The sequence below is a fragment of the Choloepus didactylus genome, chromosome 7, assembly GCF_015220235.1.
Source record: "Choloepus didactylus isolate mChoDid1 chromosome 7, mChoDid1.pri, whole genome shotgun sequence".
Taxonomy (NCBI): Eukaryota; Metazoa; Chordata; class Mammalia; order Pilosa; family Megalonychidae; genus Choloepus; species Choloepus didactylus.
Genome location: NC_051313.1, coordinates 115,905,452 through 115,921,208, shown reverse-complemented (window position 1 = coordinate 115,921,208; position 15,757 = coordinate 115,905,452). Strand labels below are relative to the sequence as shown.

General features: G+C 50.0%; 1 protein-coding gene and 1 long non-coding RNA gene across 14 annotated transcripts in view; one reads left to right on the top strand and one right to left on the bottom strand.

Annotated features, from left to right (window-relative positions):
• Nucleotides 1–2,823, bottom strand: part of LOC119539281 — a 23,780-nt gene extending 20,957 nt beyond the window's left edge. For 2 of the 3 annotated variants that reach the window (XR_005217822.1, XR_005217820.1), the window contains exon 1: nucleotides 2,488–2,631. This is a non-coding gene — a long non-coding RNA (uncharacterized LOC119539281). Of the gene's footprint in view, nucleotides 1–2,487; nucleotides 2,632–2,800 lie in introns of those variants that run through there. The other variant, XR_005217821.1, reaches the window with a different exon arrangement.
• On the top strand, nucleotides 1,033–15,757 carry ARMC12 (armadillo repeat containing 12). 11 transcript variants are annotated; one of them, XM_037842671.1, is made up of 7 exons: nucleotides 4,906–5,118; nucleotides 5,290–5,434; nucleotides 6,030–7,022; nucleotides 7,762–7,907; nucleotides 8,128–8,262; nucleotides 12,872–13,258; nucleotides 14,316–15,757. In XM_037842671.1, the coding sequence occupies exons 3-7, from the start codon at nucleotides 6,860–6,862 to the stop codon at nucleotides 14,640–14,642; spliced, it is 1,158 nt and encodes a 385-aa protein (XP_037698599.1). In that variant the 5' UTR covers nucleotides 4,906–5,118; nucleotides 5,290–5,434; nucleotides 6,030–6,859; the 3' UTR covers nucleotides 14,643–15,757. The 11 variants fall into 11 exon arrangements, with proteins under 11 accessions (XP_037698602.1, XP_037698600.1, XP_037698599.1 ...); XM_037842673.1 differs by having other exon boundaries at nucleotides 4,906–5,434; nucleotides 6,030–6,166; nucleotides 6,749–7,022; XM_037842666.1 differs by having other exon boundaries at nucleotides 4,906–5,434; nucleotides 6,030–6,166; nucleotides 6,294–7,022.

The window sequence follows — 15,757 nt, the reverse complement described above, 5'->3', positions numbered from 1 at the left end:
ATTGGTGGAGGGGAGGCCTCAGTGATGAAGCTGGCTTTTTTTTTTTGTTTCTGCCTCAAGGATTTTCTAATCTGGTTAGAAGAACAGGATTAGTAAACAGATCGCTAGACTATGAGACAGGCCACTGAGACAGGCCACACGCAGAGCTCTGAGGAAGGTATCTACCAAGCATGCTGGGCTTTCAGAAGGGAAGAAATTGGATTTGGCCAGAGGTGTTCTAAAGAGGTGCTACAAGCTAGAGCTTGAGAGGTGGGAAGACATGGAGAACCTGGCATGGGAAATGGCCTAGGCAAACTGTGGAGGGGAAGGAAGGAGAATAAAGGACTTAGGAGTTGTCTTATGCTTTTAATGACATTCTTAGAGGGACTCAACACAGAGTCTCCCACATAGTAAGTGTTCAGTGGATAAATCTTTTGTCCTCTGCTTGGTTGGGAGGCTGTAGAACTTTCAGGACCACCACAAAGTGATGTCTTTCTGAGGAAGGAGAGGAAAGAGAAAATGTGACTCTGAGTAAACCAGGGCTTGGGCTGGACAAAGGGAAAAGGTCAGCTCCTGGGGCAATTTGGGGTCGTCTTCCTCCAGCCTAACCTCAGACTCCCACCCTCTTGAGTCCTGGCTCTCCCCACTGCTGGCCTCCTGCCAGGGGTTTCCCAAGCTGTCCAAAAAGGCTGGGCTTGGTCTATGAGCCCCTGGGAATCCCTTGAAGTCTCTGAGCTCCAGGCTTTTGTGGAGGAAGGATCAGGGAAGGGGGATGAGAAAAGAGGGGGGCTCCCTCAGGGGATCGCTTAAATTGCTCCCTCCACCCAACCCCCCAAAAAACGGGCTGCCATCACTTGACTGGCAAGTCTGGGGCTGGCGCTTACCCAACTCCAGACTACCGGGCGGGGCGCTAGGGGGACTTGGGCGGCAATCCGGGTGGCCCCTTCCCCTCATACTGCCACCAACACCTGCCCCCGCCGCCAAAACTCTGCTAATCCAGCCCCCAAAGGCGCCTGGGGTCCCAAACCAGGGGTCAGATGGGGGATGGCTAGGCCTGGGTGCTTTAAGGCTGGCGCCGGGAAGGGCTGCACGACCACCTGGCCCGGCGCGCGTCCCTAAGGCTGCGCGCCAGCTCCCCACCCCGGCTGTCCCGGGTCTCCGCGCCTTGCCCCCGCCCCAGAGCGCATACACGCAGGGCTGCGGCGGTGGGGAGGCTGCGTGCCGAGCGCAAGCCGCTAGCACAAACAGGGCGAGGAGGCTGGTGTGAGCGCCTGGGCCCGGTGCCAGCGCGCCGGGGCTGGAACACAATGTCCCGAGCCGGCGGGCGGGCGGGCGGACGAGCGCGGAGAACAGCCTGACTCAGCAGCCGGGTAAGTGGGTGTGCTCGCTCACCAGATCAACCGCTCTTGCAGCCTGCGGTCAGCGGAGTCCCGTCGCTCCGCGGCTCCCTAGAGCGGGAGGGGACGACACACCGCCCCTTCGCCGCTGCCTCCGCGCACAGGCGCGCGGGACCTCCACGTGACCCGTTTGGACGTCGCTCTGCCTTCTCGCCGCCCCCCTCCCATTAAAGCGTCTCGCGGCCCCCAGCCCGAGCAGAGGTGTCCCTGCCCACCTGGGAGGGACACTCCCCTCACCCCACCCGACAGGTGTGGCTGAGCACACAGCTGCTTGTATTTTTGTCCTGTTTGCCCCAAGCCCCATCACTCCAAGACGCCTCTGGAGGGCTTGGTGTGGGAGGTGTACGTAGGTGCAGACAGGGACAGGAATTTGTTGTGGGATGGTGGTGGGAAGAGGCGGGGGAAATGAAGGAAGAGGGGCCTGAGAGAAATGGGATACAAGACAAGAAAATCTCCCCCATCTCTGACCTCAACTGACCCAAAGTTCAGTCTTTTCCTGTCCCCTCCCCTCAAAACCACTAGGCCCCTGAAGATTTCCTCCGAGGGCCGGAGAAGCAGGTGGGGAGGTGCCTTGAAGCCTGAGACCCTGCTTTTCAGCCTCACCCACCCTCCCACCCAAAGCCACCTCAAAGACCCATGAATCCTGCCACCCACCCATAAACCTCCTTCCTCCTCTGCGCCTGCTGTCTCCTGTGGTCTGGTGGGGCCATTGTGAGGATGACAACGCCAGGGTGGGGAGCTCAGATGGCAGCCAAGAGCAGCACACTTCCTGGGGGGTGGGGACCTGTCCCACACCCCAGCCTTCTGGGGTGTCTACAAGGTGCCCCAGGGGACATGATGTGCCTGGAGAGTGCCAGGGCAGGCAGGGAGGGGCTCCGTCCTCTGCTGAGTTCCAGGAAAGGCCCTGGCAGTCAGCACAGGCCTGGGCTTTAGGCCCTTGGAGGCTGGAACTGGGAGAGGGACCCAGGCTGCTGAAGTGCCTCACCTGGGCCTCATGCCCTTGGGTTCACCAGATGGCATCCCTGGCACCCTCTGTAGCCAAACGTGAGACGATCAATGCCAACACGGGCCATGGACCACCTTCCCACACATACTTCCAGCCAATACTCACTGAATCTCGCAATCAGGAGGCACCTTCACTGTTATCTATCTGACGCGTGAACTCTAATCTGTCCATGTCATCCAGGTCAGTGATTGTTCTGAAGCTGTTGGCACACCCACAGTGACAGGGACACTCTCTCACAAGGCAGCCCACTGCAATTCTGGACTTCTCTAAGTCCAGTCACCTGTAGGACACTTGCCCTCAAATGGCCTGGAAATGACTGAACTCATCCTAGTTCCTCTCATACTACCTCCCACCAATTGACCCCTTTGGCCCTCCTGATCTCCAGACTCACCAAGAAAGTGGATTAATATGTAATTACCTTCTTTCCTTCACCATTCTGTATCCAATCTGTTACCAAATTCTGAAGATCTTTCCCTTTGTTGCATTGATTATAAGATTAATTATGTTTGCTATTTTTCTCTTTCACTCTTTCCTTTCTAAGCCTCTTACAGTCTACCTTTGACCCAAATTCCCACAGTAGCTGCCACACTGTCCTTTCTGACTCTGGTATTTCCTTCCTTCTGTTCGCGCTGCTGGAATAATCTATCTCAAACACCTTTTATTGTGTATGTTATCAACTTCAGACTCCTTGACCAAGCATGCTGGGTGTACCAGCTGCTGACCTCTGTGCTCCCTGTGAAGGGACCCAGAGTCACTCATCGTATGTCCATGAGTTAACATCAGGGAGTTTGTACCAAATACCAACCACAAAGACCTTGACTGCAGAGTGGAATGAGTGCAGCTGCCTGCTGAGAGCCTCTGTCCCTGTAGGAGATGGAAACCTACAGAGGAGGGTTGAAGGCAGTAAGGTCAGTAAGGAGAGTGGTTGCAACCAGTGGCATTGGGGTTTGCAGAGGGATCTTTTCTCCCTTGGGAGATTCCAGCCCACCCAGTTCTGGGACCCTGGTCTGATGCCCCAGACTGCTCTCTTCTTTAGCATCTCCTACCCGCCAAGCACCCAGTGATCCTGGCTCCATCACCACCTCATCACCCAGCTCAAAGCCCACCTCCTGCAGGAAACTTCTGATCATTTACACCCCACTTTGAGTGTTTTGTCATCAAATTCCCTCTGTATCTTGAAAGCTGCCTCCAATCTTTTCTATAATTTATTGCTTCAGTTATGGCCTGTAGTATTTTCATCTCTTCCCTTCCATAAATTCTAAGCTTCTCTATGGCAGCAACAGTATCTTTTACTCATTTTATATAATTTCATTTCTTTTGGGAAGGAAGCACTCAGACTTTGGAGGCCATAGAGACCTGGGTCTGGATCCTGGTTCCAATGCTGTTTGGCCTTGAGCAAGTCTCTTCACCTCTCTGAGCCAGTTTCTGCATGTGTAAAGGAGCTATTAATAACTCACCTTGCAGAATGAGGGGCAAAGATTAGAGAAATACAAAGTGCCAGGAAAGTGTCTGTGGCAGAGAGCAGACAATTGCTTGTTTCTACACCCCTTCCCCCATGCTCGAAGCCTTCCCTGGATTGGGGAACAAGGTCTCCCTTAAACTTCGGCCATACTGGGACACCTTTAAGCGAGAAAGGGGGCATTGTTAATAATTACGCAGGTCCTATAGACCTAACCCGGGAGACACAGCCACACTACCTCACTCACTATAACCGGAGGGGGCGGGGTTCGGACTGAGCGCGGCCGTTATCTCGTTGCCTAAGCATGGCGCCAAGTATAGCTTTAAAGCTCAATGTTTGTTGAATGAACGAACGAACAAAACGTGTCCCTGACTCAGTTTCTTGAAGCATCCATGAGTGGAGAAAATTGAAATGCCCGCCCCCGCCGCCCCTCCCATCCCCACCAGGGTTTCTTTGCACGTGGCCGCCTCTTTTCTCTAAGGTCTGTCTTTCTCGGGTCCGCTTTCCCGCCCCCGAGTTGCCTTGGAACCAGTGACGACAGCATGAGGGTGTGGCCTCTCTCCATCCTCTCTTGGAGCCGTGGGCCCCTTCTTATCCGAGCCTGCGGGTCGATAAGGTTTGGGGTCGTCGACCCCACCGCCCCCCCCGGCCACTTCCGCCTCCGAGCACAGCTCGCTCGTGTGCAGGCTTCCTTCTTGCCCCCATCTCCCGGGTGAACTGGCCGAGGGTTCGGAGAATGCCGTCCTGGGTTCCTGCGTCCCTTCTCCAACTTCTTCACCCCACTACGGGCCAGTTGATCCCGAAAACCAGGGGCCCAGCGCTGAGCCCTGCCCTGCCCCTTGCGGGCAGCTAACCGGCTCGCTCCGCGTTCTGGGGGGTGGGCGGGAAGGGGGGACCCTAAGGGGGCGCCGCGGAGCGCGGGAGAGCAGGAGTTAAACAAGGTGCCGGAGCCGGGCGCGGCTGGCGTGGGGGAAGGGAGGGAAGAGAAAGTGAGAGCGGGGGCGGGGGACGGGAGCGAAAGAACATCCTGTGCCCGCCGCCGGATGCGCGCAGGGGGAGGAGGGAGCCGAGGAGAGAGTGCAAGATGAGGAGAGGCCTCGGGCGGGGAGAGGCGCGGCTGGGCCCGCCCGCGCCCCCGCGCCGCCCTCCGCCTCTGGGGGCGTTGCCCCCCATCCGCAACCCGTGCTTTCACGGGATTTGTCCTGGTGTGTACGCCTTCGCCGGAGTAACGAGATACCAGGAGGCCCTACAATCTAGTTGCTGGTTCCTGGGCCAGGGTAAGCGCTGGCCGGGGAAGGAGAATTCTCAAAGAGTGGGGATCCACTTCGCGGCCCCGGCGGCCCCCAGCCTTTCACCTCTGCTTTCTGGCTTTCTGCGGGGGAAGCTCGCACGAGTTGAGCGTCCCCTGTGCTCTGAGAGTTACAACGCCTTCTTATTCGTCCTTACAGCAGCACTTCCAGGTAGTAGATAGGTATTAATGGACCCGTATTCCGGATGAGTAAACTGAGATCCAGATTATGAATTTCTCCACACCCCACACTGCTGGGATTTGATTCCAAATCCATCCGATTGCAACGGACTCTTCATTACAGAGTAGGCTGATTTTTTTCCTTAGCCTCTCCCGTGCCCAAATGTGCTGGGCCCTTCTAGGGTTCCATAATGGCCTAGCACTAGGTCTTGCACACTTAGGCACCCACTAAGTGTAAAGGGCTTCTCTGATTAATTAGCTGAAATGCCCAGTGACAGGAAGCTGGTAAAGAGAATGAGGAGGTAACAATAGGGTTTCAAAGGTGGGAAGATGTTTTTTAGGGACAAAGCAGCTCATGGGAATGGAGGGGTGGGGGGACAGCACTCTTGGTTTAGGTATTTGTGGGGGCTTCAAGGAGGTTAAATGGGTTCGGGGGTTGGGATTGATCAGGCTGGAGAAGATCAGAGGAGGGGTAATGGGTGGATGGACGGGGCTGACAACAAATGTGTTTCATACTGGGATGCATTGAAGCAGACCTTCTGTGTGCTCACTGCCTTCCCATGCCCAGCATTTGTGTCCAGGGGAAAACTGCTTATAATAATAATTAATATAGCCAGTGTTTGTTGAGCTGTGTGTACTCTGGTCACTGTTTCCAGTGTTTCACTTACTCTTCACAAACAACCCCATGAAGTAGCTATTATTATTATTCCCATTTAACAGGTGGGGAAATTGAGGCACCAAGAGATCACATCACTAAGTCTCCACTGAACTGTGTTTGAACCCCAGCAGTCTGACTAGAGCTCACGTTCTCATCCACTAATACAGTCTCTAACATAATGGAAACATCAGCCTTTAAGGTAAAAAGCTGGCCCAGATGGCAGAGAGGTGTGTGCTGGGGGCAGCCCCTGTCCTTTTGCCTTGGTGAGAACCGGTAAGGAACTCAGGGCAGGCTGTGTATACATGGAATCTCACGTTTCTCTCCAGCTGGTGATTCCAGATTGCTGGATTTGACGGGAAAACAAAACAAAGCAAACAAGAAAAATGGAAACCAAATTCCTACAGACTTACCAGCTTTTAATTTGTGCTCCCTAAGAACATTCAAAATGCACCTATTACCATCATCCTTTCACAAAAGAACATTTGAATCCTCAAAACAGGAAGGATACCAGAAATGGGCCTCTGCTGCCCTCTAATGGAGGGAAGGCAGCCACTGAAGCCACCTGCTGGGACCCCAACCAACCTGGCACCCCAAAGAAAAGGGGAAGCGGAGGTCCCTCCTCCCCCAGCCTTTTTACCTCTTCACCCCAAGCCTTCATTTCTTAGAGCCTCCTCAGCTGAACCTTCTTCCCTCCTTCCAAATGCCCCTGGCTGACCCCTCTCCCCAACTGCCACTTTCCACCCTAGATCCCATCATCTTCCCAATTCCCTTTGTTGCCCAGGTTCTGATTCCAGTACCCTGGTTCCTGGCTCTGCCAGAAAGTTCTGGTTCCGGAATGCCCCTCACCAGGTGCCTCGGGCCTACCTCCTGCCCATAAGGTGGCGCTGAAGACATGGGTATGGGCATCCCCGAGTGCCTGGAGCAACTGGACATCCGCAGAAGTATAGTGGGCCTGGCCACCGGTGCCGGGGCCATCTACCTGCTCTACAAGGCCATCAAGGCCGCCATAAAATGCCAGCCACCCATCTGCACCACCTCGCCCATCTGCATCGCCCGTGAGTGTCTGGGCCCTGGGGAGAGGGCTCTGCCCCAGGAGGCTCCAACTTCCCAAGCCTCCAGATGACTCCTGCAAGTTCCTGTATCCTTCCCCTTTCTCTTCCCCATCTTTCTCAAACCCTCCCTGCAGCATCTTAGACAAGACCCTGCTAGAGATGCTAGTTCAGGGTCCCCAGGTCAGCACTTGATCATACTCAAGTGGATCCTCGGGACATGTCTGGCAGATCTCCAAGTAGCACATTCACTCCAGCTCCCAGCACCACCACTGCATGGAAACTTGGCATCTGCAGCTCTCTCCATCCCTTCCCTGCCCCAGGAACTTGAGACTTTAAGCAAAGGGAAAATTGGGGGCCTTTGTATCCAGAGCTCCACTAATTCTATGGTACCATGTGCAAATTAGAATAAGAAACCTCTTAAGCAAGATTCCTTACTGCTATTTGTTGGGATATTACTGCCATATACTATGTTGAAACACTACATATTACTGCCAAATACCAGAAGTTATCATACTTATACAAATCTATGGTATCTATGTTACGAACAATCAAGCATTACATATGGTGCCCTTGTACAGTACACACCCTGTTCACCTGTACATGGTGGTTCTGCACACGGCAAGGCTTCTTTTCAGAAAAGGCAAGCAAGCCTCGTCCCCAAGTCCCTCTCCCCTGCTCCCCAACCCCATTCTTTGATCATCTCTGAGTCCACAGCCTGAATTGGGTTGGGGTGGCTGTCTAGGCCTGGCAATCGAGCGAGAGCGGCACGGGCGGGACTCAGGCGAGCTCCGGAGGCTCCTCAACTCTTTGGAATGCAAACAGGATGAGTACACCAAGAGCATGATCCTGCACAGTATCACGCGCTGTGTGTATTTGTTGGAGGCTGAGGTGAGGGAAGGGAAGCAGGAGGTCCCTCCCAGCCAGCATGGCCCCTGGGGGGCCACAGCTGATCCCCTGCCCCCTTGACTGGCCAGCCTTCGTCCTGGGACCTGGATCTCTCTGGCTGATGGTTGGGAGGGTTGTGCTGAGGGGTCTTGGTGACATGAGGGGCAGTGGGCCCAGGACACCCGCTTCTCCCACTTGTTCTGTCTCTGCCTGCACACTCTAGGCCTCTGCTTGTACAGCTGATGACATCAGCTTGGTAAGCTCCATGCTGGATGACAAGGACAACAGCGTTAAAATCCAAGCTCTGAACACACTTAAAGCTTTCTCCAGCATCAGAAAATTCAGGCTCATAATCCAGGTGAGCCCAGGGCAAGTGGTGGGGTGGAACACACAGGATGTCCATAGTCCATGAGTCCTGTATAATGGACATAGGTTAAATGAGTCATTTTCCAGAAGTTTGTTGGGGTCTGGGCTTGGAACCCAGAAATAAGTTTTTCCTTGGAAATATGTGGGAAAATGGTGATCAGATTCCCAGCAGGGCCCTAAAAGCCTTTGAACCTCAGGATGAAACTGAGCTATGGCCCCAGGGATATCTCTGAACCCCAAACACAGGAAGTCCCCATCACCGTGTTGCTCATAGACTAGTAGCTGGGCCACTGGTGCCTCTACCACCACCACATAGAAAAAAAATAAGCTGCCAGCCATCAAGTCCCCCAAATTCCCACCATTAAGCTCTCAGCTCACCTGTTTCCACACCCATCTTTTACTCCTTTCCTGCTGATGCCATGAAAACAGATGGCTTTATTCCTGTCTGAGGTCATTGTTAGTCCCTATCCTGGAACCCATGCCCTTCCTTGAGTGCTTCTCTCCATGGTTATCCTTTTGGTTTTGTATGGCTTCTCCTGTCCCCTTCCCATTAGCATTTAGCATGCTCTGATCGTGCCCATCTTAAAAAAACAGAGCAAAGAAACCTCACCCTTGACCTCCAAATCTCCCTCTATCAAACTGTCTCTCACAAATTAAAAATAAATAAAATATTAAAAACCTATTAAAATGTATAACATATGTGCAAGGTAGAAAGAATAACAATAAAACAAAATCTACATACCCACAACCCAGTCTAAGAATAGAACATGGTCAATGTTAGACACCCCCCTCCCCAGCTACATTCCCCTCAGCCCCAACCTCCTCCTCCCCAACAAAGGCAGTTATTTCCCTGCATTTAGTTATCAATCCCTTTTTTTTCTTTATAGTTTTGCCATATATGCCTGGATCTCTGCATATTCCAACAGGGCAAAGCAGGCAATAAACCAACAAGTGAAATATAGTTTGGGATGTTTTTAAACTTAATACCCATGGATGTGTGCAGTTTGTATTGTTCTCTATTTGCCTCCCCCCATCCCCCAACATTGGAAGATTCATCCTTATTGATGTGGGTGGTTCTAGTTCCTTCTTTCTCACTGTAGTGTAGTATTCTGTTACGTGACTATCCTGCCATTTTATTTATCCACTTGCCCATTGGCAGGCATTTAAGTTGTTTCCAGTTTCCGATTGTATGCACAGTGTGCCATGAGCATTCTGCTTCAGCTCCCTCTATTATACTGTGCTGCAGGAGTAGAATGGCTGGGTCAAAGGTTTTTCCAGCTCTTCCAGAAGAGTCATATCAATTTACACTCCTCCCAGCTGTGTGTGTTTCTGTTGTGTCATAAACTCACCAACACCTGGGATTTTTACGCTTTTAAATTTTTACCATTAAATTTCTTTTTGGGGGAGGGAAGGGGTGGAGAAAGGTCTCCTGGTCTCCACTTGCTGGCTGCTTCTACTTCATCTCTGGGCCCTCTGAATTTCTCTAAGACAGTGATTCTCTAGCATATCAAAATCACCTGAAGAGCTAGATACACATGAAGATTTCAGGGCCACTCATATAGTCTTTGTTTTTCACAACTCCCCCCCAGTCCCACCCTGGAAATTCTGATGCAAGTGGCCTGAGCACTGCTCCCTCTTTCCCCAATGTCTACCCTGAGGATCTGACCCTTGTTCTTAGCCACCCCCTGGTCTCAGTTTCCATCTCTGTGTGCTTCCCCCGGCTGCTGTCTGCAGCCTAGGGCTCCTTCCATCTCCAGATCCATGACCAGCTGCACCCAGATGACGTCATTTGGATGACTCAGAGGTATTCTAACCCAGTATGTCCAAAATGGAGCTCAGCCCCCTTCCCCAAGTCAGACCATCCCTCCAGATGGATCAGATCCTGTCAGCCCTGCTGGGTCTTCCTCGAGGCTCTCAGCTTCACCTACTTCTTGCCCCAGTCCCACTTACATGGGATGTTTCCTGCTCTCCCACTCCCTGGCCCCTGCATCTGCTGTCCCCTCCACCTGAAACCCTGCCCCAGATTTGCTAACTCCTACCTGTCCCTCACGTCTGGGGTGGGTGCAGGGAGAAGCAAGGTCCCAATGGGAATACTGTGGCCCCCACTCCCAGATTCTCACAAAGACACAGCTTTTGAGGTTATCTGCCTTTGGTAATACTTCTTGGCCCGAGCATCTTGCCTCCCAGAATCCAAGATCCCTTTATTCATTCAGCAAATGTGCACTGAACACCTATGTGCCAAAGTACAATTCTAGATTCTGTAGGACAGCAGTGAACAGAACAGAAAAGATCCCTGTCCTGGTGGAGCTTATATTCTAGTAGGGCAAGGCAGGCAACAAATAAGTAAAATATATAGTGTGTTACACATATGACAGGTGCTATGGAGAAAAATAAAATGAAGGGAGATTAGGAGAACTGGGATGGGGGACAGTGCTGCAGTTTTAAAGGAGAAAATCTTTGGGATCTAGTTTGTAGACATGACACCAAAAGCACAATCCACAGAAGTAAAATTGATAACTTCATCAAAATGAGAAATGTATGCTCTGTGAAAGACCCTGATAAGAGATGAAAAGACAAGCAACAGACAAGGAGAAAATCTTTGCAAACCACATATCTGACAAAGGACTCATATTTAGTTATGTAAAGGACTCTCAAAATTCAATATTAAAAAACAAGCAGACCAATTAGAAAATGGCAAAAGACAAAGAGTTATTTCACTGAAAAAGATATATGAATGGCAACTAAACACATGAAAAGATGTCCAACATCACTAGTCATTAGGGACATGCAAATTAAGACTACCATGGGTTCTCACTACACACCTATTAGAAAGCTGAAATAAGTGACAATCCCAAATGCTGATCTCTCATACACTGCTGGTGGAAATGTAAAATGGTACAGGCACCGTGGAAAATAGTTTGGCAGTATCTTTAAATGTACACTCACCACACAGTCCAGCAATTGCACTCCTAGGCACTTATCCTGGAGAAATGAAAACTTAATGTCTGCACAAAAACCTATACAGAGTGTTCACAGCAGCTTTATTGGTGGCCAAAAACTGGAAATGACCAAAATGTCCCTCAACAGGTGAATGATTAAACAAGCTGTGGTGTGTTCATTTGTGTCTCAAAAGGTCATATTGTATGATTCCACTTCTATAAAATTCCCCAAATGACAAAATTGTAGAGATGGAAAACAGATTAGCGGTTGCCATGGGTCAGGAAGGGTATGGGGAGGAGGGCTTGCTGTGACTATAAGCGGAGATCTGTGTGGTGATGGAATGGTTCTGTATCTTGTTTGCAGTGGAGGTTACACGAATCTATATATATGATAAATTACATAGAACTCTACACACACATTGTGCCATTATCAATTTCCTGGTTTTGATACTGTATTATTATTATATAAGATGCAACCACTGGGGAAAACATGAGACTTCTCTGGAATATCTTTTGCAACTTCTTGTGACTTTATAATTAATTCAAAATAAAAAGTTATTTTAAAAAAAGCTGTGTGACATGTGACAGTACTATGGAGAAATAAAAATGGGGGATAAGGAAGGCTGGGATGGGAGTGGTGTTGCAGTTTTAAAGGGGGTGTTTAGGGAAGGCCTTGTGGAGAAGGTGACATTTAAGCAAATCTTGAAGAAAGTAAGAGAGTGAGCCATGAATATCTGAGGGGAGAGTGTTCCAAGCAGAGGGAAGAGGCTGTACAAAAACCCTAAGACAGATGTATATCTGGCATGTTCAAGGAATAGCAGGAGGCCATTGTGGTGGGAGCCACAGGAGCAAAGGAGAGAAAGGAGATGAGGGCAAAGAAATCACGGTGGAGGGGGTAGAGTACATGGACCTGGTAAGCCACTGTAAGGACTTTGGCTTTTACCCTAAATGAAATGGGGCTCTCGAGCAGAGGAGTGACCTGTCTAATGTGTCTGCTGCACTGAAAATAGATTGGAGGTGGGTGGCGAGGGTGGAAGCAGGGAGACAAGAGGCAGAAAATCCAAAGAGAAATTCCAGTGGTGGCTTGGGACAGGGTGGTAGAAGGAGGCATGGTGAGAAGTGCCTTGATTGTTGATCTGTTTTGAAGGTAGAGCCAACAGGATTTCCTGAAGGATTGGAAAAGGGGTGTGAGAGAAAGTCAAGGCTTTGGGCCTAAGCAAACAGAAGGAAGGTGTAACCAGGGAAGTCTGTGGAAGGAGCAGGTTTGTGGAGGAAAGTGTGTTAACTCTGAGAGTCTACTAGAGATTCAAGGAGAGAAGTGAACTGACAGCTGAGTACACGGGTCTGGAGCTCAGGGACACGGAAGCTTGAGAGTAATCAGCATACGGATGGGATTTAACACTGTGAGTCTAGATATTACTAACGGAGTGATGTAGTAATCGAGAAGGGGAGGTTGGGCAGAAGAATCAGGAAAGAAGTCTATGGAAGAGAATCCAAGTGAAGGAGGTGGGGTTTGGTTAACTCGGTCAAATGATGTTGAGAGTTCAAGTTAGAATTGTCTATTGGAGTCATGGGTGGGGGCAGCAGAGAATGAACACAGAGGCTGAGATGGCGGTGGGCAATCACCACATAAGAGCAGACCCTTCTCTTCCTTCCACCCAGGAACACTCCATCAAGGTGCTGGAACTGATCTCTACCATCTGGGACTCGGAGCTGCACATTGCCAGCCTCAGACTCCTCAACAACCTCACACTGCCCGACTTCGTGCACCCACAGCTGCGACGGGTGATGCCAGCCCTGATGGAGATCCTGCAGTCAGACTACATCCTGGCACAGGTGCCCAAGGACCGTGGTCAAGGCTCTACCCCCCTGGCTAGCCCTGGGAGCAGCATCTGGAAGGAGGAGCAGAGATTTGCGTCTTCCCTGCTCAGGCCCAGACTTGCCGGTCCTCTGTGTTTTATTCTTTCCTCTATCCAGGTGCAAGCCATACGACTGCTGAGCCACCTGGCACAGAAGAATGACCTTCTCTATGACATTCTCAACTGCCAGGTGAGAAAGGAACTGAAGAAGGGTGCAGGTATCAGGGAAGGAAGAATCATGGATTCTCCAGACAGACTTAGCCCTGAAGACATGGTCTCCTCCTGCCTCTAAACTAGATGCATTGAAAACTGTCCCTTCTTCCTTGCCCTCAGTGGAATGAGAACCCATCTTGTTGGGAGGGGGTTCTCCTCTGAGGGTTTTTCTGAAACTCAGGTGACAAAACAAAAGCTAATGTAGGTATTTTGAGACCAGGAAAAAGCAACTTAAACTACATCACAGATGAGCTGGGGGGGGGTGTGCTGTGGGAAATTGCTCCCCATTATCCTCTCACAGGGACAGAGATTGAGGGGCTCCATTCTTGTGTTTCTACAATGATGGAAAGAAAAAGGGAATGTGGCAGAGATAATTGGCTCTTAAAATTTCCAACCAGAAATGCTGCTCACCACTTCTGCTCACATTTCATCAGGCGTTATTATTAGGAATAGAAAGAGTTACTGCATAATAATCAGAGGTTCAATTCACCAGAAGGATAAAGCAGCCTGAAACTTGTATATACCTAATAACATAACCTCAAATTAGGTATGGCAAAACTTGGTAAAACTTTGAAAGAAATTGATAAATCTACCACCATAGGGAGAGATTTTCACTACTCTTTCAGCAATTGGTAATTAAAAATCTAAAACTAATAAGAGTATAGCACACAAACAAGCTTGAGCCATTAGACATATCTAGAACCCTGCTCTCTACCATTATTACATGCACATTCCTCTCAAGAACACATAAAGCATTCATAAAAATTTAACTATATACTAAGCCTTAAATTTATGTCTCAACAGATTTCCCAGAATCAATGTTATTATGTCACTCATGCTTTATGACAACAATGCAATTATGGTAGCGAACGATAATTAAAGGAAAACTAAAACAATCCCTCTCTTTTTGACTCTGAAACTTAGGTGTGTTGGTGAATTGAGGTAGTGGGTGGATGGAAGAATAAGAACATGGGAGCTGCATCCTGTCACTTTCCTGGGATTTCATCCTTGCCCTGTCTCCATCCCCACCATAGGTGCACTCCAACTTCCTGTGCCTATTCCAGTCCACACAGCCAGGGAGTCTGCTGTTTGAGGTGCTGGTGTTTGCCGAGCGACTGAGCGAGGGCCGGAACTCGCCCCACTACCGCGCTGTGAAATGGCATTACAACGAGCAGTCTCTGCATGAAGCCCTCTTTGGGGACGAGTCGCGACTGGCAGACCGGCTGCTCAGCCTGGTCATCCACCCCGAGGAGGAGGTGCAGATCCAGGCCTGCAAGGTCATAGTCAGCCTGCAGTGGCCCCCGGACTTGGGGGCCCGGTCTTCCTCCTGCCAGCCCAGTTCTTCCTACTTTAATAACTAATGGGGAATAAAATTAAGGAGAACCAATAAATGAGTATGGGAGAGAAGCTTGGCGGGCAGTGTCTGTCCAGGGCCTTCCAGGGCAGAGGATAGATTTCATCTAGCATAACCGCAGCCCCAGAGCATGGCACAGCAAGGGTACGTTTCCCAAAACACATCCCCACTTCCATGTATGCTCTTTGAGGGGACAAACTCTGTCTAATCTTGCTGCTTTTCAAATTTGAATGTGGATCCCATGCTTTCAGGGAGTTGGGAGAGGGCAGGTTTGAGGACTGAGGGCTAATATTATCAACAAGAGGCAGCACAGCATTGGATTAGTCAGGATGGGCTGGGCTAGGCTGCAGTAACAAACAATCCCCCAAATCTCAGTGGCTTAAAATGACAAACATTTATTTTATTCACACTGTATGTCCATCACAGTTCAGGTGCGGGGAGGGACAGGTGTCTGTTCTACATCATCATCACTCAGGGACTGAGGCTGAGAGAAGCTCCATCATTGTGTTTCTACAATTACTAGGGAAGAAAAAGGAATGTGGGAGTGATAACCAGTTCTTAAAGTTCCAACCAGAAATGATGCTTATCACCTCTGGTTATATTTCATTGGCCTAAGGGGTAGGGAAGCTAAATCTTACCATGTGTCCAAGGAAGAATTGAATGTATTTGCTGAACAGTATTAATGACAGTGAACAGTAGGCATATTAGTTAAGAGTGAGAGCTCTGGTATCAGACTGCTAGATTTGAATCCCTGCTCTGTCACTTGGTAGCCCTGTGACGTTGGGCAAGCCATTTACACTGCCTCATGAAGCAGTTGGGAGGATTATATGAGCCAATGAATGTAAGCCCCTTAGCACAGTGCTCTGTATACAGAGGGTGTCTATCAAATACTGACTCCTAGGAGCTGTGAAATTACTGAGAAAATGAAAGATAAGCACAGGAAAAGGCCTTAGAGAGCAATGCTTCTAATATTTTTCCAGCCTCTTCAGATTATAGGCACTAGGGAGTCCCCAGAGCCTTATATGTAGCACCCTGAATACCACTGGAAACCAGAACATTTGTGAAAGTAATAAAAAGCCATAACCATGAAGTCTGCTGAAATAAGAAGACTTTCCAACCAAA